This window comes from Vicugna pacos, chromosome 13 (genome assembly GCF_048564905.1).
Source record: "Vicugna pacos chromosome 13, VicPac4, whole genome shotgun sequence".
NCBI lineage: Eukaryota > Metazoa > Chordata > Mammalia > Artiodactyla > Camelidae > Vicugna > Vicugna pacos.
The window spans coordinates 1,911,222-1,932,813 of record NC_132999.1 but is presented as its reverse complement, the minus strand read 5'-3'; the positions used below and the strand labels follow the sequence as shown (position 1 = coordinate 1,932,813).

Sequence of the window (21,592 nt, the reverse complement as noted above, 5' to 3'; positions counted from 1 at the left end):
TTTTTTTTCCCCCTGTACTTGATAAAAGAAGCAATAAATTATTTGGGTCTAACAGAAAGTTACAAAAGATACTCCCAAAGTGCCCGTTATAAACTGTCATTTTAATATTATTTTTGATGTGTATTAAACTCTACAATCTTGATGTTTGAATAGCATTTGCTCTTTTCCCCCTTTTATACTTCCCTGCCCTGTGTAGTTTGTTGTTGAAGCAAATGCTTGCTTTTTGTATCCCTCAACAGCCTTTTAGTTATGCCTGTGCATGTCCACGTTTGTGTGTTTATTGCTTATTTTAGAGATTTGAGTGTGTTTTGAAGTTATTACAGTCTGTGATCACAACATACTCTCTTACTTCCAAATCCATTTTAAAATTTTATGCAGAAATATTTGCAAATCCTTCCACTTCACCCTTTCATATCCTTGTTGTAATATATTTCGCTTCTGCCTATGCCTTAAAATTCTATCGCTGACCCTTGAACAACCCTGGGATTAGGGGCACCAACCCTCTGTTCAGTCAAAAATCTGTGTATAATTTCCCAGGCCACCCTCCACGTCTGTGGATCATATGGTGCCGTCGTATGCGTTTAGTGAACAGAAGTCCACGTGCAAGTAGGCCTGCACAGTTCAAACCCAGGTGGTTCAAGCTTCCGCTGTACATCCTTGAGTACTGTTTTCACTCTAGAGGGATAAGAACTTTAAGGATATATGCAATCCATGTTGACTGAATCTGAGAGTGTGGAGCTACAGAGAAAGAGCACCACTTGTAAAGTTAACATGTGGGTTTCAGCCATGCAACGGGGCAGCTCCCCGAACTCCCACGTTGTTCAAGGGGCAACTGTAATTTTACTTTTCTACACTTACTTTTTTCCGGAAAGAAAATGAAACACTGTTCTTTATTTTTAATGATCCGTTTATTCTTTCTGTTGTGTTTTGTTTCTTGCACTTGAGATTTTCTGTTAAAATTTCCCTTTAGCCTGTAGCTCTTTCTGTTAGCGTTTATGGTAGTGAAAATGTGCTGGAGTCTGATTTTTCCACTCTTTTTCTGCGTGTTTCACCTTCATTTTGTAAGAATGTTGTCAGTAGATGTAGAGCTCTAATTTTTTTTTCTTTCAGCTCTTTAAAAATGTGATTTCATTGTCTTCTAGCTTTCACTTTTCTGTTACGAGAAGTCAGCTATAATTCTTATCAGTGTTTTTCTTCATGTAATGGCCCTCATTCCCCAGTCATTGAAATAAGGTAGAATAACACTGAGCTTTCGTTTTTTTTTCCTTTCTGCTCCTAAGACTGAATGCTTTCAATTCAGCTATCCTCAAGTTTGCTGATTCTTCTGCCTGCTCAAATCTGCCTGTTCAACATCTCTAGTAAGCTTTTAAAACTTCAGTTATTGTACTTTTCAGCTGTTTGGTTTCTGTTTGGTTCTTATATATAAATTCTGTATCTTTGTTAATATTCCATGTTTGCTGAAATAACATTCTCCCTTTTTCCTTTTGGGTTCTTTTAGGTCTTTGACCATATGTAAGCTTTGACTATATGTATGACAGTCAATATAAAATCTTTGTTTAGTAAATTTAGTTTCTCAACTTCCTCAGGGATAGTTTGTGTGAATTTCTGCTTTTCTTATGAATTGGCCATACTCTTATTTATTTGCTTGCTTCATTTTTTTTTAAACTGGATATGGTGAGTATTTTAACGTGTAACTCTGGAAGATGCTCCCCTTCTCTATTATTTTTTACTGTTGTTTGATGTGGGATATAGTTGTTTACTGATTTTTATAAAGTATTTTTCTAAGGAAGACTGTATTCTGTGTCATACGTGGTCACTGAAGTCTCCATTAATTTAGTGATGAACTAGTGTTTTGACAGACATTTCTTTTAACACGTTCAGGCAGAAAGAAAAATTTGCCCTGTGTTTGCAGCTGGGTTCTGTGTTTATGTTCAAGGCATACCTTCAGCGTTCACCCGGGCGTTTGCTAACTCTGCCTTTGCTTGCACAGAACTTAAAGATCCGTCAGATATGAGTGCTTAGGGCCTTCTCATATCTCTTCTAAGGATGGCTCCTTTTGCACTTAGCCTTCTAGTTTTCCAGTAATATGTGGGAGCATTGCAAAGCTCTGATTCCCCAAAACATCTTACTCCTAGCTTTTCCCCCAAGACCCTAGGATATCTGTTGTTTGTCCCAGCTGATTTCCTTTGCCCTAGTCTGCGGTGGCTGGTTCATATGCCTCTAAATGCCCTCCACTTGGCTGTATCTCTGCCCTGAGAGAGTACCTACTTTGAAGGGGGAAGGGGGGAACAACCCCTTGCTGTTAGTCTTTCAGGGGGCCCTCAGAGAGGCCAAAGCAGGAATCGACAGTTCTTTCAGAATGAGGTCTTCTCTGCCCTCTCTGGCACCAGGAACTTACACCAGGAATGCAGCCTGCTGTCTTCAGGAAAGCCATTGCGGGTGGAGGGAGAGGGGATGAAGCAAAGGTAAATGAAAATGCCACAAAGCTCTCCTACCCAGCTTTTTTTTTTTTTTTTTGATTAAGCATTTGCCTGGTTGCAGTAAACCTTTGACTGTTACCCTGATACCTGGTAAAGTTAATTCTAACAATTTTTGCTAGTTTTTCTTTGTTTTCCTGTGTTTCTGTGGAGAAACTGCCTTATTCCACCATTTTCTGACCGTTACTTACAAAGGTTTTTATGGCCTATGTGAATGTGACATACTTTTGATACACAGGCCTCCCTCATCCCCAGGAATCCTTAAGTTATCTTATCAACATAAATATCAGCAAGGGCTTTACCTTAAAAATATATCATTAAATATTTTGAGGATATAAAAGTATTCTTCAGAATTGCATGGCACGCTGTCACATTCTAGTGGCTTTGGGTATCAGTAATCTGTTTGTTTGTTTGTTGTTAATGCAGGCATTAGGGATTGAACCCAGCCCCTTGTGCATGCTGAGCATACGCTCTACCACTGAGCTATTCCCTCCCCCCACCAGTCAGCTTCATACTATGGCTGACTTCTACATTAAAACTTGAAGGACAAATTCACACTTGAACTGTGCTGTTACCACTATTAGGATCAGCCTAAATCTGCAGTTAGCAAATTGAGTTCCTAAATCTTGAGTTACCCTGGGATGCCAAAATGAATTCACAGTGGTGCAACAGGATGCTTCAGGTGTCTGAAGGAAGCCCAGTGTTACTGCACTTCTTTCAGTCACTGCTGAACTGCTAGCTTAAGGTAGTTACAGTTTCACCGTTAGGTGGCGCTACATTCTTTCTGATTGTGTCATAAATTAACAAAGCTGGGTATTCCTGGGTTTTCCTTCACTGCTATAATAAATAACATGAGAAGATCATTGTGGAACAGAAGATAAGTGTTCCAGTCTAAGTCCAAAGTTTGATAAGTTGTACAGTGCCTGGTAGGTACTCACATCTTACTAGGAAGTAAACATGGTTGTTTAAGAATGAAACAAGAGGGGGGACCTCCCTCTCTTGAGAGCCTGCTTAGCATGCATGAGGTCCTGATTTCAATCCTCAGCACCTCCATTAAAGATAAAAATACAAACAAGCAAACCTAATTACCTGCCCCCCTAAATTTTTTTTGATTTTTAAAGAATGAAATAAGACTACTTTATTCTTTCAAGCTACATGTATTACTTTTTCAATAGTTTTTTAATTTGTTACAGTATCCTATGAAACAGAACTGTTAGGTATGTTATTAAACTAGGAGCACAGTGAAAAAATTGAGACACTAGGGTAGCATGAAATGAGAAAGCTTGAGAACCTCTGGTCTAAACTCTCCGTTTTAAGTGTTTTAAATATTTATTATTTAATGCATTTATCTTTTCCGTCACGTCTTCTGTAATTCTTAGCACGAACCTTCTGTTGCAATTAATCTGATTTGCATACTGCCTGTTTAATGTCTTTGCCTTATCCATCTTCTTACTGTGTTTTTTAAAATCAAAACTGTAATAGAGACCTGTGAAGAACAAAGACTTTGTCATCCACCTAAATGCAGTTAACCCTAGCACAGGATAGTTTAACATTGAACAGATTTTGATAAATATTATTTGATACTAAGGCAGGGGCTGTACCTATTATCTGAGTTTCACCATTTTGTGGCTCAGGGCTGAATGTATTTTTAATATTCAAGAATTTCTGAATAAGTCATTGATTAAAATATGGTTGTCAAAAATTTGGAAATTAATAATATTTTTAGAAAAGTAACAAAGCCGCATTGAAGAAAACCAGCTAATATGGCTGGAAATCATTTTCCTTTTCTATTCTAGTTGGCTCGTCTTCCCAACTCTTGCTTTTTCAGTTCTCTCTTTCCATGTTCTTCATTCCCTTACTTAACTTCACTCACAGTGATGTAAATCACCAGTCTAAATGGAGGTATCCTATAATTCTTAAGATATTTTGGTTTTTAAAAAAAATTTCTTTAAGGTTCTGCTGGACCTTAAACTACATATGGAGTTAACTAGGAAGAGAAATAGTATTGATATTACCAAAGGATTAGACGTGATAAAGGATTAGCGTGGGTAAGTAGTAGGAGTTTTTACTGGATGCTATTATTTGTGGTTTGTCTCATTTATTTTCTGGTTTCTTTTGTGGTTGTGTGATTATAATTAATATTATATTATTAATATAATTGAATTTTCTAGTCCAAATTTTGTGGCATTTACTGATTTTTATAAGAAGATTTTATAAAAGATTTCCTCAGAATTAAAAAAAAATGTTAGTTCAACCAAGATGAAATACTGAATTAGTAAAATAAATATAAAGGACTTTTTTCAGGAAGTTAAAAGGAATAAAAAAGCACGCACTTGTTCTAATAGAATTCGTAACTACTGCTTATGAATATAAACATTTCCTTCTTAGATTACTTGTTTTTAAAAATTTCATACTATGGGTTATAAAAGTAAAAAGTATAATTTTAAGCAATTTCTTATATGGTATATGCAACTGAAGTTGTGTCACCTCATAAAAGAAAGAAACTTCTAGACACTTAATAAAGATCTTAAATCCCTCTAGGTTTTTTTCCTAAATGAAAGCAGGTGTTGAACACTGTCATCTCCTAATACATTGAAATTACTAAAATATTTAATAAGCTACCAGGGTTTGCCGTAGTAGCCAGATGTTTTCAGTTTTCCCAGGGTGGTGTTTACATGTGAGCATTCACAGTGGGAATAAACTAAGTTTGCCAGTTTAACAACAAGGGAAAAAGCGAACAGAACACACAGGCACAACAAGTTGCTTCTTTTGAAGCAAAATTAAAATGCTAACTATTATAATCTGCCTGAATACTTCACAGGTAGATAAGGTTTCCACAGCCTGACCAAACCCATCCTTAGCATCTTTATTGAGACATACTTTATATACTATAGTATATACCAATTTTAAGTATAGTTTTACAATTTTTAGTAAGTGTGTCTGGTTGAGTCACCATTAGCAATATCCAGGTTTTACAGTATTTAAAGTGTAGAATTTGAGAAGTTTTGTAATACATTTAAAGTTGTGAAACCAACATTACGATCAAAATAATTATATCTGTCATCCCCAAAAGTACCCTCATATGCCTCTGAGTAATCCCTCCTTTCTACTTTTCTCATGCTTTCCCTCCCCACACCTGTCCCCAGTCAGTCACTGACCTCTTTCTGTCTCTAGATACTAGTTTGCATTTTATAGAATTTTATATTAATTGAATACGGTGTATACTCTTTTTTTTTTGTGAGGGTTGCAGGTAGTCTGGCCTTTTTCACTCTAAATTTCTTTGATACTCATCTATGTTGTATGTATCAGTTATTCCTTTCCTTTTGTTATTAGTAGTATTCAGTTGTGTGAATATGCCATAACTTGTTTATCCATTCACCTGTGGTTGATATTTGGGTTGTTTTCATTTTGTACTTTTTTCTAATATGGCTGCTAATAACATCCTGGTATAGTTTTTGTGTAAACATAGATTTCACTTCACTTGCGTAAATACCTAGGACTGGTGTGACTGGATCATTTGGTAGTCTGCTGATAATGGGTTCTTTACCCATTTTTATATCTGGAAAAGCTTCATTTTTGAAAGATATCTTCAGGAGAGTTAGAATTCTACATTCATGGTTTCTTTGCTTCCTCAGTACTTTAATTCTTTTTTTTTTTTTACCATTTTTTTTGAGTTATAGTCATTTTACAATGTTGTGTCAAATTCCAGTGTAGAGCACAATTTCTCAGTTATACATGAACACACATATATTCATTGTCACATTTGTTTTCGCTGTGAGCTACCACAAAATCTTGTATATATTTCCCTGTGCTGTACAGTATAATCCTGTTTATCTGTTCTACATTTTGAAGTGCCAGTCTTGCTTCCATTGTTCCTAATGAGAAATCTGCCATCCTGATCTTTGTATGTACATGTCTTTTTTCCTCTGGCTGCTTTTAATACTTTCTGTTTATCACTTGTTTTGAGAAATTTGATTATGCTATGCTTTGGTGTGACTTCCTTATTTTTCTTTTGCTAGGTGTTTATTGAACTTCTTGGTTACTTCCAGGGTTTATAGTTTTCACCAAATTTGGAAGTTTTTCAGTCATTATTTTTTCAAATATATTTTCTGTTCCCCGTCCTCTATGCTTTTCATTAGGGACTTCAGGTACGCATGTATTAGGCCACTAGAAGTTAAACTCACAGTTCATGTATGTGCTGTTCTTTTTTTTTTTTTTTTTTTTACCCTCCAAATCCTTCCTGTCTTCTATTTTTAATCATTTATATTGCTCTAGCTCAAATTCACCAGCCTTTTCTTTTGCAGTGTGTAATATGCCATCAGTCCTATCTAGTGTAATATTTTTTAAATATCAGACATTATAATTCTCATCTCCAGATATTTGTTTTGGGTCTTTCTGATTTCTTCAATGTCTCTATTCAACTTTTTGAATAGATGAAATATATTATAACTGTGTGGAATGTCTGCTAATCCTAACATTTCAGTTTTATGTTGATTTTCATTTGATTATAATTTTTTTAATGGGTCCTAGTTTTCTATTTATTTGCTTGCCTGGCATGATAGGCAGAATATTAAGAATGAACCCCAGAATCCCTCACCTGTGATGATGATGGAACATCACTTCTGTGGTAATTATGTTATATGGCAAAGGGGATTTTGCATATGTGATTAAGGCTACTAATCAGTTGACTCTGAGGTATTGTGAAGGACGTTTATCTGGGTGGGCTTAATATAACCACTCGAGCCCATTAAAGTGGAGCATTTTCTCTGGCCAGTGACAGAAGGGCAAATCAGAGATCTGAATCATAAAAAGGACTTTATGTATCATAGCTGGCTTGGAGATGAGGTTAGGGGTCACATGACAAGGAATGCAGGTCATCTCTAGAATTTGAAAACAGCCCCTGGCTGTCAGCCAACAAGGAAATAGGATCCCCATTCTTATAGCTGCAGGTTATTGGATTCTACCAATAACATGAATGAGCTTGGAAGTAGATTCTTCTTCAGAACTTCCAGATAAAAGCCTAGCCTGGCAGACAAAATGGTTTCAGCCTCATGAGATCTTTAGCAGAGAGTGGAGACCAGCCCACCTAGACTCTGGCCTACAGAATGATTGGAAAATAAATGGGTATTGTTTTAAGCCACTGAGTTTGTAATAATTTGCAATGCAGCAATAGAAAACAAATACACCTGGTAATCTCTGAGTAGATGCCAGACATTTTGAATTTTAGCTTATTAGGTGCTGGCTATTTTTATATTCCTACGAATATTACACATATTCTTAAGCTTTGTTCTAGGTCACAGTTAAATTATTTAGAAACAGTTTGATCTCTTGGGTAATGCTTTTAGGTTTGTTATGTGGAACTAGAGCATCGTTTAGTCTAAGGATAATTGATTCCCTACTCCTAGGGCAAGACTGAACGCTTGGTCTGGGGAACCTTCTGCACATCTTGGAATTTCTGTCACTGGACAGCTAGCTGTCTTTTTTTCCTTTACTTTGCTGTGAAATCTAGTCACCTCAGTCAGTTCAGTCTTAATACTCTGAGCTCTGTGTCCTTAAATCAGGTAGTCCACTTGGCTCCACCCACATTCCCCGTCCCTGTGCTGTGTCCCAAGTAGTCTCAGGGCAGTACACAATCTTAGGACGCTTCTCTCAAAGAGCACCGTTCTTCATTGCCAGATGCCCAATGTGTTTAGCAGTGGTTTTTTTCATATTTTTTGTTGGATTTTTTTTTTTTCAGTTGATTGAGTCAAGGGTAAATACAGACATTTTTTACTTTGTTAAAAGTTCTTTGGGTATTTTTAAATAATTAAAAACTTTAAATAAAATTAAGTTTTAATTACTTAAGTTTAATGGGACAGCTTTTACCAGGAAATACTCTTTCTAAAATGTTACGCTATGTGCAGTATCTAAAATTTTAATGCTGTGAAGCACCATTTTAAAATTTTAGTATACTGGGTCTAGCCCAAATGATGATGAAGCCGTATCTCCAAATGGCTAAGCTCACAGTTCCTCGTTTTCATTTGAACACCTTTAGTATTTATTTGCCTAAGGAAATTACAATTACTTTATGCTTAGGTAATTATAACCCGTAACTATTTGACTGACTAAACTATTAAAATGGAAAGATAATGTTATTTTATATCTCAGATAGAACAGAAATCCATTTATGAAACAAAACCCTGTGAAGTTCTTTTCTGTGTTAACTGTGAAACACAGCTGTTATTCACATAGTCAGATCTCCTTGTTTCTACTTTCTGTGGGTTTATTTTAATACACACTTTTTTAGCTCTCTGTTTCCCCTCCCACATGTTCTGTCCACATAATTCTGTAATTCTTCCGTGTAATTATAAAAGTGAGTATTCAGATACACAAGTTTATGTAACTTGTTTTGTTCTGTGCCCCACAGCTAGCTTTTGGGAGGTGCTGTTCTTCCTATGAAAATTGTTTTAATTGACTTAAGAGTGTTTAGTAGGCTTCTCTAAATAAAACAGGAAAGATGATAGTTACCTCAGAGATCCTCCCGGAGAAGAGAGCTTACTGTTCTAGCAGATCTCCCTCCCTGTCCCCTGCCCCATTTCTGAATAGGTAGCAAAGGCAGTTCTGCATGTTGAGAACTGACGTTTTCTTACTTGGTGTTTGTTTGCGCTGCAGGTACTTTGGAAGTTCGCCTTATGGGCTGTCAGGATATCCTAGAGAATGTCCCTGGACGGTCAAAGGCAGCAGCGGTTGCACTGCCTGGTTGGAGTCCAAGTGAAACCAGATCATCGTTTATGAGCAGAACGAGTAAAAGTAAAGGCGGAAGTAGTCGAAATCTCCTGAAAACCGATGACTTGTCCAGTTCAGTAACCAGATTTTTTAACAACCGTGTAACAGATTAAAGGGCCTATATAAAAGACTGAGCAATGCGGACAGGGAGGAGTGAGAAGAGTCAGCGTTGGGCAACAGACTTTAAAATTATGATTTCCATAATTTGAATTTAAAACAGCAAAAGCAAAATGACAGGGAGATAAAAAAAGGCAACAAAATTTTCTTTACTGGAAATATATTAGAAAACTGAATGACATATAGCATTAATTCTTTTGGAATAATGAAATATTGAACATCACCCTTTATGTCGAACTTTTGTGTTACATCTTGACTCTTGTAATGGTGTACTGACACTTCTTTAAAGTAACACTGAGATTTTGGTAACTAAGCACTAAACTAAACATTTTTAATAGGATAGTAGCCTGATATCCCAGTAGTGAATTGAACTGGGGGAGAGGGTAACGGTGGTAAGAGTAAAATACAAGAGGTTTATGAATCACTTTGAGGACACCTAAAGTATAATCATAAACTACAGTATAAACGTGTAACTAGAGGGGAAGGCATGTGGCAGTTTAGCCTAGTACAGAGTGCAGAGGTGAGCGTGTCTGTGCTTTCCTGTATAGCGAGAGAGGTGTTAGGAAAAATATGAAAACTGAAATTGTGTAAGGTAATCTTTAGCTAACGCAGAGGGAGAAGACCTGGGTGATTGATAATTCCATGATACACAAACATGCACACATACATGTGGCAAACAACTACTGGGCACCGTTAGACCTACCAGTTACGTTCGAATATAAACGAAATAGATAGCAGTTCTTATTTGTGTTTTTGAGAAACACAAAGGATGACTTGGGAGGGTCTAGTGGGAGTGTATGCAGATATAAAACTATCCATTTACGATTCAAAAGCTTTAGTAGGGGGTAAGAGAAACCTTATTTTCAAAGGATCCTAAGACTTGCTGATACTCAACAATGGCACTTCTGTTTTAAAGTTTTTAACATATTCAAGCAAGTTTTTAAATTGTAATTACAGATGATGTCTGTGCAGTTTTGAAGCTAGATAATACTGTGGTTGGTCAAACTAGCTGGAAACCAATTTCCAATCAGTCATGGGACCAGAAGTTTACACTGGAACTAGACAGGGTAAGATGAGAATTTTTTTACTTGAGTTTTCATTATATTTATGATAAATTTTATGTTTTAGAAAACTTTGATAAGGTTTATTCTTAACAAAATACAAGAAGAATCTAAGTGTTTTTGACATTTCTCATCTGATGAGGCGTATGTAAATCTGCCTTATCAGATTGCTACAGTAGCTTTCATTTGTGCAGCGATTGGAAAATGTGTACTTCAACAGCAAGAAGATCGACAACAAGGTGAGATCTAACACTAAAATATGTTTTTTTACTTTAAAAAAGTGCTCTCTCAGCACTAAGATGATTCTTCTGACTCACCATTTGTAGGTCACACTCTCAAAGCTGGCTTGGAAGTGAGCTGCTGGGCTCAGGCAGCCGTTCCTCCGTGTATCTCAGTGGCTCTCGTGACTGTTGTGACTAGAATGCGATCTGTAACTGGAACCCAGCAGACGTTACCATGGTCCACAGTGGATTCAAATCCACCACGATAACTTTATTATTTAGATTCTAATCTGTCCTTTGGGGTGTGGGAAGAAAAATTAAAACTTAATCATAATTTTATTTTAAAAATAAGAAAGATAATAAGCTTTTTATCATTTAGTATTCAGATTGATTCATTTTAAAAAGTGCATGTATTAGTGAAAGCGAGTTTATAATACTCAGTGTTGATGTGAGGTGGCAATTACTGCTCTAGTGTCTACTCTTGAAGTATTCTTCCAATTTATTTTTTTCCATCTCACAGCCAGCATCTAATCAGGCCCTCATTGTTGCTTTTCTTGGTTCAAATACTGTGTCTGCCACTTAAATATTAAGTGTATTCAAACAAAATGCTTAACTTTTTATGTTTACCAATTTATCTTTAATGCTATCTACTTCATTGAAATGTGTGAGGATTAAATTTATGTAAAAATTCTAGGCTAGTGGTAAGAACTCAATTAATGTTGGCTGTTTTTACCAAAGTAATTTACTAACTAATTTCCACGTGTCTGAGTACCAGACTGATCTTCAAAGAATAGTACTTTCATCTTGGCATTCATTCTGTGGTTTAGGGTCATTCATTTATTCGTAAAAAATTACTGTGATATCATTATTCATTTAATCAACAAATATTCATTGATGCTTCCTAAATTCCAGGCACTTCCAGGTGATAGATTAGCAACAAACAATATAAACAAGGTCTCTCAAGATTCCCTCAAGGAGCTTCTATTTCAGTGGCCTCTCAGGATATATCTGATTATTTGCAGACTTCTTACCATCTCATCTGAAACTGTATGATTTCACTTAAAAGGGTATTGAGGACTTAGAATGAATGCTTGGCTAAGGTGATTATACTTGTTGAAGGTGAAGAGAGAGACATAACGGAAAAATTGATTTGGGGATTGTATGAAGAACAAGTTTAAGGGGACAGAGACTAGAGGCGTATAAATTGGCAGGATGCTACTCCAGTACTACAACTGTAAGGTGAAGAGAACTTCAAGTAAAATGTGGCAGTAGGAATAGAAAGAAGGAGATACATGTAGGAATGGCTGTAATGAAACTCTTAGGCTTAAGCATCGCTGATTTTCTCTTCGGTGCTAGGCACATTCTAGATGCTGGTGGTGATTGATCAGAATAGGCAAAGGCCTATACTTTGGACCTTATGTTTTAATGAGTAAACAAGTTTTTTAAAAATCTGCAAGTGCAATGAAGTAAATATGGTGGTATAATGAGGCGGTGGGTCTACTTTAGGTAGAGAACATAATTGGGGAAAGTCTCTTTGAGGAGGCTACATTTGACTTTTGAGACCTGATGAGCAAAAAGTTGCCGGACTTACCAAAGATGCAGCTAGAATTTTCCTAGCAAAGGAGACAAAACATACAATACCTCGAGGTGGGAGAAAACTTGACGTATTTTAAGAGTAAAAATCATAAGACAGATCCGTGTGGAGAAGTAAAATAGCAGATGTAGGTGGGTGTCAGATTACTTGGGCCTTTACAGTCTGTGAATTAGAAGGCAGTTGAAGGCTTTCGATAGGGGAGTTGGCATCATCTGATCGGATGATCTGATAGAAGTCAGTACCATTCCCTACAGGAGGCAGTAAAAGAGTCATTAGCCCATAATGAGAAAGAGCTTATGATGAAAGAAAACAAAGGTCTAACAGTCAAATCTTAAGCAGTATTCCCAAGAATAGAAAGAGAAAGAGGGTTTGCCAAAGAGAAATGGAAAACTCTGGGTTTGATCAGATCATAACCTTATAAAAATTTATCCAGTGAAGAACTGCTAGGATGGTGAGATGATGAAAATCCTCTTGCATATGAAACAGTTGAAGAAAAATGGGAGTTCAAGTCTATTAGAAAAGAGATTTAATAAAGATTTGTTAACTGTCTTTAAAGTTAAAAGGAGGAAGATTTAGGAAAAAAATTAAACTAGGGATAGCAAGGAGATTTCCATTTGTGTGTATTGACTCTGATGGATTGGTAGTAACTTTCTGGAGCTCAGGGTTTACTGGGTGGGTCCTTCTTTTCAGAGAAGATTATGCTGACCAAGTCGCTGTGTTAAAAGTGATGGCCAGATGCTTGGCAAAGGGGCAAGTGGTAAGCTGCAGTATACAGTCGTTCCATCCTTTGATTGACTGTACTTTGTGGGTGTGGAGGACAAAGCCAAAGTCAATGATGGCAGATTTCATTTCAGTGTAAGGATTAATACTGTTAAAAAATGAAATGAGCTGCTCTATAAAGTAGTAAGTTCTCTCTCAATAAAGTTGAATGAGCAACCCAAAAGAGACTTTAAGGGAATTCTTGTATCAGATAAAGATTACACTCCCAAGATTTTTTTCAACTCTGACAGTTTCTCTTTCAGAGCAAGAGGAGGCCTAGCATTGTTTCATGCTATAAATTAACTAAACAGACGAATATAATTCAGTGAAGCCCATCAGAGAGAGAAATACAGTTGAGGTCGTTAGTGTTTATAGATACGGTTTTCTGTTGCATTATGTTTGCATCTTCCTTCTAAACTGTGTGAATACATATAAATAACCATGATTATAAAATGTTTCAGTTTCCACTCATACTTAATGGAATAGATTGGCTGTAACGTTGGCTTTGAAGCCAAACTGGATTCATTGACCACCTGCTGCTTATTAACTGTTTGGTGGTAGACAAGTTACATAACCTTTCTGCTGGGCATTTGTTTCACCATCTCTGAAATGAGGGTGAAATATAATCCTCACAGGACTGTTAGGAAGAAGTACTAAGGTAGTGTGTAAAATGCCTCCTGTCGCCTGGCACGTTCAGCTCTTCGATGTTATTAGTTCTTTCTTTAACCCTAGGCTTTGGCATGTGGCTATGAATTTGAGTGTAAAGGAAGAGCATGTTAGGTAATGGGGAATTAACTGGTTGAATGTCATTTTCATTTCAGAGCCTATTTAAGGTAATTATAGGATTCTGATGAGTGATATGATCAAAATGAAAGTTAAGAAAGAGATTGTTAGAGGGAAAATGGTTGGTTAGATTTCTCTTGTAGCGAGGTTATTGAGTTAGAGTTTTACATTTAAAATAGGAGTTAAAAGTAATTGTCTTGCCAGCATTTACAGGTAAGGAAACTGAGGGCCGGAGTGATTCGCTATTAATAAATTTCAAAGCTGATACTAGACCTTGAGTGTCCCTCAGAATAGAAGCTCTTCCCTCTGTGGTGATTTGTAGGAGGTAGATGACAGTGGCACAAAGGAGGAAGCAGCAGAAGACGACTAAAACCTGGTAAAGAGGAAATAGTTAAGCATGACCCAGGCTGCAGCTTAGAAAACTAGAAAGACCGGTAACTGTTGGTGGGTTTTCTTTACGTGCAGTTGTAATCTTCACCTAAAGTTGTTTTTCTTCTTCATGGCGTCAGACTTTCTTCCCACCTGGGAGTCATCCTCCCTTTGAAACTTTGAAGACGCTGCGTGGCTGAGTAAAGCTGTTCCTCCCTCAGGCCGGCTAGGCCTTCTGCGTTCCTGATATGCATGCTGCTTTTCCCTCATTGGATTATGCGCTCCTCTTGGACAGAGACCACCTTCCTTATTATAAGTCCTTCTGTTTACATAGTGCGTTTTACTTTTTCATGTGCTCTTTCTTCAGTCCCTTATATTAATAGAAAATTTGTTTATAGAAAATGTTTATGGAAACATTTATGGAAAAGATTATTTTAAACTGACATGCTCATGCCCAGCATTTTGCCTCAAATGCCAAATCTCTTTTCTTTGGCATTTTGGAACTAAATTGTCTGTACTGTTTCTGTCCTTTCCAAAATACAAAAATTAATAGGTCTTTTTAGAATTTTAAGGTACTCCAGAAATGCTCTGCATCTAGAATAGTCTAGAGAATTTCAGATTATGCTTTGGGGAGCTCAGGGCTCTGCAGAATTGTTTCAGGAGGCCACATAGAGCCCTTTTTTGGTTTGTTTTGAGATTCTAGGTAACATGTCATTTGGAATTTGCCACTTTAAAAAAAAAGTTTGAAAACTGCTGATGTAATCCAGCCCCTTCATTTTATAGATTAATCATGAAATCGTGGCCTAGGGATTCAGTAACCAGTCTAAGCTGTGATCTAGGATTCCTAAATGTGCTATCAGTTCTGTGTTCTTTCTATTCTTATCAGGTAACCCTTTTTATATTTTCTTATAAAATTTGGCCTTTATTAATGTTTATCATAAGAAATTACATAGTTATTGTGTCTATTTTTTCTGAATTCCTCAGCCCTCTTGTTGTAAAAAGTTTAATCCTCCCATGAGAGATTGAAATAAAAGGCAAGAGTCCTTATATCTAACTTTTTCTCATTCACAGTTCCTTTTGATTAACTTTGCTAATGTAATAGTGGACAGTCTGTATCAATATGGAAACAAGAAAGGGCCCTGTCCTTAGAACTGAAACTTAGAAAAATTGTAGCAGGGATCAGTTCTGTTAAGAGTAGAGCAATAGAGGGAGGGAGGGAGGGTGTAGCTCAGTGGTAGAGTGCATGCCTAGCATGCGTGAGGTCCTAGGTTCAATCCCCAATGCCTCCATTTAAATAAATAAACCTAATTACCCACCACCTCCCACCCCCCCAAAAAACAAGAGTAGAGCAATAGAGAGTGTTCACTGATCAATGGGAAAGGAAGAAGAGAACACTGCAGGAGTGAAAGCCAGTAAAAAGGTGGTAGGATTAGTAGATCAGAAGTAACAGTAGGGTTGAAGGATCAATGGATGTTGAGGGACTAGAGAGAGAGAGCACAGGGGGCTATATTCAATGTCTTGTAATAACTTGTAGTGGAAAAGAATCTGATAAAAGAATGTGTGTGTGTGTAAAACTGAATCATTTTGAAACTAATACATTATGAATCAGCCATCCTTCAGGGAGGAGGGTATAGCTCAGGTGGTAGAGTGCATGCTTAGCATGCATGAAGTCCTGGTTTCAATCCCCAGTACTTCCTCTAAACGTAAGTAAAGCTAATTACCTCCCACCCCTCAAAAACAACATACTTTTAAAAGAAAAAGATAATTTTAAGGAATTATATAATTATTTTCTAGCTCTAGTATTATAGTTGAGATTTCTTACATGCTTTTGATTTCTTATCTTTGATTTTGATCTGCTTTTCTCTCTGAAAGATCTTAAGATTTTTATCTGTTATTCCCCTGGGACTCTGAGATTTCACAGGGGTGTCCTTTAGTTACAAGTGATTTTCACTGGTGAGTACTGTATAGCACCTTCAGTTTTGAAAGGTGATGTGCTTTAGAATTGAGAAATTACTTATTTATCTGATCATTTCCTCTTCCCCATTTTCAGTGTCTTTCTTGCTAGTTGAATGTCTTAGATTGATCCTCTGATTTTTTTTTATCTTTTGTCTATTGTCTCTCAATTTGTCTTTTTGTTCTGCTGTCTAGGAAATTTTGATTTATTTGCCAACACTTTTATTGACAGATTTATATCATATTTTTAATTTCTGAAAGTTTATTCTTTCTTTTTTCTTTTGAATACTCTTTTTCTCTCATGAGGACAGTATCCTCTCTTACATCGTAAAGAATATCAATTTTAAGTTTTCTTCCCCCGAACTGTCTTTATTTCTTCTGAGATCCATTTCATGATTTCTTTAGCATATTGCAGATTTGGTGAAAAGTCTGGCCATCCTTGACTCTTTAAGAATGAGCCATTAGAAAGATTATTGGAAGTTCTGCATTTGAGGCTTTTCCCTACCCAAGTTCTGAACTAGTTAAAAGAAACAAAGATGTGACTAATGGAAAGTAAAATGTTACCATAAGCTGATGTTTGAAAGTGTGGTTGGATGTGTAACAATAATGGGGTTTTACCCAGTCCCTTAGATCAGTGTGGGCACCAGCCCATGTCAAGCTTAAGGCGTAGCCGAGAAGAACAAACTGTGTGCTCTCATTTAACAGCCTGGCTCTCAAGAAAAGGAAGGAAGAAATGGGCTGGATTATTCATGTCCAGTTTCTCTCTCAGAGTCTTTTATCAGGTAACTCATTGTAGGGGATGGGTAAGAGGGTTAAGGTAGAAACCCAGATACATAGGGGAAAAGTGAGAATTATTCCTCCTAGAAACCACGGTGGTGAGAAAGAAAGATGCTTTCCTTCCTATAAAAGGATAGAAATGCATGCAGACATCGTAATGGGGCATGAAGCATCTTCATGTAGAACAAGCCATAGAATAGGAATACAAAGAAAATTTAATTCTTTCATGTATGAGCTGTCTGATGTTAAGAATATTATTTAATCTGAGCTGCTGTTTTTTAACTTAAAATGAGGCTATAATAATACCCTTTTTACCTCTCTTTCGCTGTTTCCAATTCTTCTGTTAGCAAATGACACATATCCTCTGAGACTATGTGAATCCTCCGAGACAGTGAATATTTAGATTATCTAAACAACAACCCATTTAACATATTGTTTCAAACTTCCTTGAATGCATCAACCCCAGGATGCCTTTGCTCTGTGTCGTTTTAGCAGTAAATTGTTCTGAAATCTTAAATTCAGTATCCCAAACTGTCACCAAGTCTCTTACTCCCCTCAGTGAGATAGCTGCATAAGGCACCTGAATTAGGACCCTGCACATAATGGTTATGTAGTTAGTGATGGCTCATGTTATTTGTTACTCCTCTGCTTCTGTTGTTTCTTTGTTACCACAAAGCTAGATGTTTGGTCAGACATTTCCTTTTACTTGATTATTCAGGAAGTTGTTGAAGAAGGGGGCCATCAGCCCCTTACAAATTTTATTTTCTTCTCTATTTTCCCTAAAGCCAGTGTTACCCTGAGCCACTTCCTTGCTGATGCCCCCGCAGCAGCTTTCAGCCTTGTCTGTATAGGGATATGGGTCTGGTTGAGGAATAAGACACACCAATAGAAATAGGAACCATATGTGTATACAGTGAGGCAGAGAAGTTGGTTTGGAATAGTAGGGAGTCTTTGGAACTTTTTATTGGATGTGAATTGATATAGGGCACAGTTACACGTAACTGTTCCAGCACCAAATAGTGTCATAATTGTTGACCTGTTTCTTCTGCTCCCTGTGAATGGAGCAGAGTCACCCGCATCTATAGGAGGCAGACTTTTCAAACAAATTTACAGCTTTATGTTCTCCATTATCTCAGTCTCTTTACTCTCCTCTGTGTTTCTCATCCTCCCCAAAGATCCTAGGTTTTTCCTGCTCTTCGTCGCATTAGATGCAGCTGAGAATCGCCCTCATTGGACTCCTGAACGGAAATCAGATGTTACTGTTCCCCAAGGCGGTAGTTTTCTCTCTGCCCCCTAGTGGGTTCCCACGGCCTCCCTTCACTGGCCTCTCTGTCTCGGGAGGCTGACGGCTGCGAACCTGAACCAGTGGGCTCTGACTTGAAATGGGAAACGCTGTTAGGAGGTCTGAGGGCAGGAAGAGAGGGAAGTCAGGGGGCTTGTCTCTCTCTCCTGTTTCACAGCCGTGATCATCTGTGGCGGCAGCTCCTGTTTGGCACTTCCTTTTCCAGGACCCCGTTTTCACTGAATTTTGGTAACTGTTACGTCTTGCTCATCCAGGCAAGGAGTGGTAATAGATTTCTGCTGTTACTAATCCTCAGATGCTTCCCATTTTTGTTGGTTCCTTTACCTAATCACACCTTCGTAAGTAGTCAACTTTTGAAACAAACTCTTTTTGAGTGCATGATCTCTTTACTGCTGGGACCCTAGTTGCTGTTTCCCAGGCCTCCGTTGTCCTTAGAAGCCTATTGAAAACCAGTTAATCGAAGACCAATTGGTGTGACGTCTACCATGTGCACCTTCACAAAATCTCACCTTTCCTTGGCTTTTGAATTTCCCATGCTTTGAATGATTTTCTCTTTTAATGGCTACAGAAAGTTTGCTTTTTGCCTTTTCTTTTCAGCAGTGAAATCTGGTTCTCACTTTCTCATTTTTAAGAAGTAGTTACTGACTATCTATCAGGGGTTCCCGAACTTTCTCAATTCACAGCATGCTTAGTGTCCCAGTAATTATTTCACAGTGTGTCTCTAGGCCAAAAGAAATACCCAGCAGTTCCATTTATTAAGAATTAGTTACTAACTGAAAAGCTTATGCACAGTAAAGGACACCATCAACAAAATGAAAAGGTAATCTACAGAATGAAGGAAAATATTGGATAAGTATCCAGAATATGTGAAGAACTCACACAACTCAATAGCAAAAAAACCAGTTTGATTTTTAAAAAGGCAAAGAAACTGAAGAGACATTTTTATAAAGAAGGCATCCAAACAGCCAAGAGATATGTGAAAAGGTGTTTAATGCCCCTAATCATCAGGGAAATCCAATTCAAAACCACAGTGAGATATCACGTGTTAGAGCGGCTGTCATCAAAAGACAGGAGATGAGTGTTGTTGAGGATGTGGAGGGAGAGGAACTCTTGTGCAGTACTGGTGGAAGTATAAGTTAGTTCAGCCAGTCTGGAAAACGGTACGGAGGTTTCTCAAACAACTAAAAGTAGAACTGCAAGTGATCCAGCAATCCACATCCTGGGTGTGTATTCAAAGGAAACGCAAACGGGGTGCTGAAGAGATCCCTGCACTCGCATGCTCCTTGCAGCCTTGCTCACAGTGGCCAAGACGTGGAACAGTCTGTGTGTGTGTCCATGGACGAATGGATAAAGAAAATATGACCTATATATAACGAAATATTACTCAACCACAAGAAAGAATAAAATCCTGCCACTGTGACATGGATGGCCTTGAGGACATTATGCTGAGTGAAATAAGCCAGACAGAGAAAGACAAATACCACATGGTATCACATGTGTGGAATCCTTAGAAAAGAGTCAAACTCATAGAAACCAAGATTAGAAGAATGGTTGCCAGGAAATGGGGAGAACAGGGAGAGGTTGGTAAAAAGGAACAAACTTTTGGTTAGACCATGAATAAGGTCTGAGCATCTAATAAATGTGTATAATGTGTAATGTAATGTATAATGGTGAGTAGTTAATAAAACTGTAGTATGTATATGAAATTTGCTAAGAGAACAGAACTTAAATGTTCTCAGCAAATGTATATATGTCTATTTATATCGATATAAACCAGGTGATGGGTGTGTTAATTAGCTAGACGGGAGGAATCCTCTCACAGCGTGTGTATGGATGTGTGTATCAGATCGTCCTGACGTGTACTGCCCCTGTCTTAACAGTTCTGCTTGTCAGTCATACCTCAGGTTTTAAGAAGTAGTTACTGATTACTTTTCAGGCCTTACAGAGACTTTAGGCAAGCCATACAGATTCCTTAGATCTGCTACAGGGTTTCCTCTTTGATGCTAGGTTCAAATTCATAATACCACAAGAAGAAACACAGGTTGGGACAGTTTGCCAGTGTTACCAATCAGTACTTAGATCATAACTGCTCAGCTATTTTGGTGGTGATTTCATTCCATCTAGAACTTTGTGGCCCTTGAGGTTTGACATTACCTACAAGCATGCCCTTGCTTCCCATAAAGGAGCCGACTTCCTTCATCTGGAAAATTCCAGCAAATGATCAGTCACATTTGCAGTTTAAATTCAGCAAACGTCAGTGGCATGTCCTTATATTATGGGTGCTTTTCAGATGCTGTCTCCTTGCTTTATCTCTCCAAATCACACTGGATGTTAGGAGTTAAAGTAGGATCGGGGTTCCATGAGACAGTGTTATGAGTACTGACATAAAACTTCTGAATCTGCGTTTGATCACAGCCACCCTCCACCTTAAGTTGTGGAGAGTGATACCCACAGGGAACAATGCAAAGTAACCAAAAATGAAGAGCTTTATCCCTAAAATCTCAGTGTAGAATTCCAGGAATGCTAATTTAAGCCATGAGATAACCTTCCATCCCAAATCTCAGGTCTTTCTAACATACCTTAGTTTGAAGCATGGAATAAAGAGAGGAAAGAGAAATGAGTTAATACGTGAGTTTTGCCAAATTGACTAGAAAGAAAATAAAGAAGGTGATTGGATCCTCTCTCATCCGGACAGAGTTGTAATCTTACCATTTTGGCAGAGTGAGAAGTATAAGAATTTTTAAGAATGACTGATCCCATCCCAAACATGCACACCACCTGCACTCGCCTGGTCCATAGCAAGTTTTCCTGCCTGATGCAGTGGAAGAAGATAGGAGATGCCCACCCCTCCTCCTGTACATTGAAACAATGCAGTCTGAATTGCCAGTCCCAGAGCCAGTTATTTAATTTATTTCCAAAAAGAACTGGTTTCAAAATGCTTAAAATTTTAAGTTGAATAAAATATTATAGCACTAGTACTCACCACTTCTAAATGCCATTTTCTGATCTTAGAATAATTACACTCTTTCATGACAAGTGTTCTCTCCCATAATAATTATGTATCAGAGAAAAGAAATGGGCTAGGAGGTCCTGGGCGCACATGTTCGCTGCCGTAGACGTCTATTTCCAGTCCTTTTTTCCTGATGGTCTGTGAGACCTTCTGGCACGTTGTGTCTTGCCTTATTTTTTCATGTTCTGTTTTTTTAAGTGTTTTGTGTGTTCATTTGCATCAACTAGTTTTACCATTTAAACTCAGATGATTTTTATTATACATACTAGGAGCTTACATAATAAGATGCATAAGCTCACAAATTGAAAGCTTTTATATGAAAGAAGTAATTTATTTGTTGAGTCTAAAGGGAAAAACATTTATCTCTTTTTGTGGCTGATCCACAAAATCCTGAAAAACAAAA

General features: G+C 37.5%; 1 protein-coding gene across 1 annotated transcript in view; it reads left to right on the top strand.

Annotated features, from left to right (window-relative positions):
• PKN2 (protein kinase N2) overlaps positions 1-21,592 on the top strand; it is a 110,999-nt gene that overhangs the window by 66,247 nt on the left and 23,160 nt on the right. The window contains exons 7-8 of the mRNA XM_072974013.1: positions 9,129-9,314; positions 10,317-10,426. Coding sequence (XP_072830114.1) covers positions 9,129-9,314; positions 10,317-10,426 — 296 coding nt within the window. The remainder of the gene's footprint in view (positions 1-9,128; positions 9,315-10,316; positions 10,427-21,592) is intronic.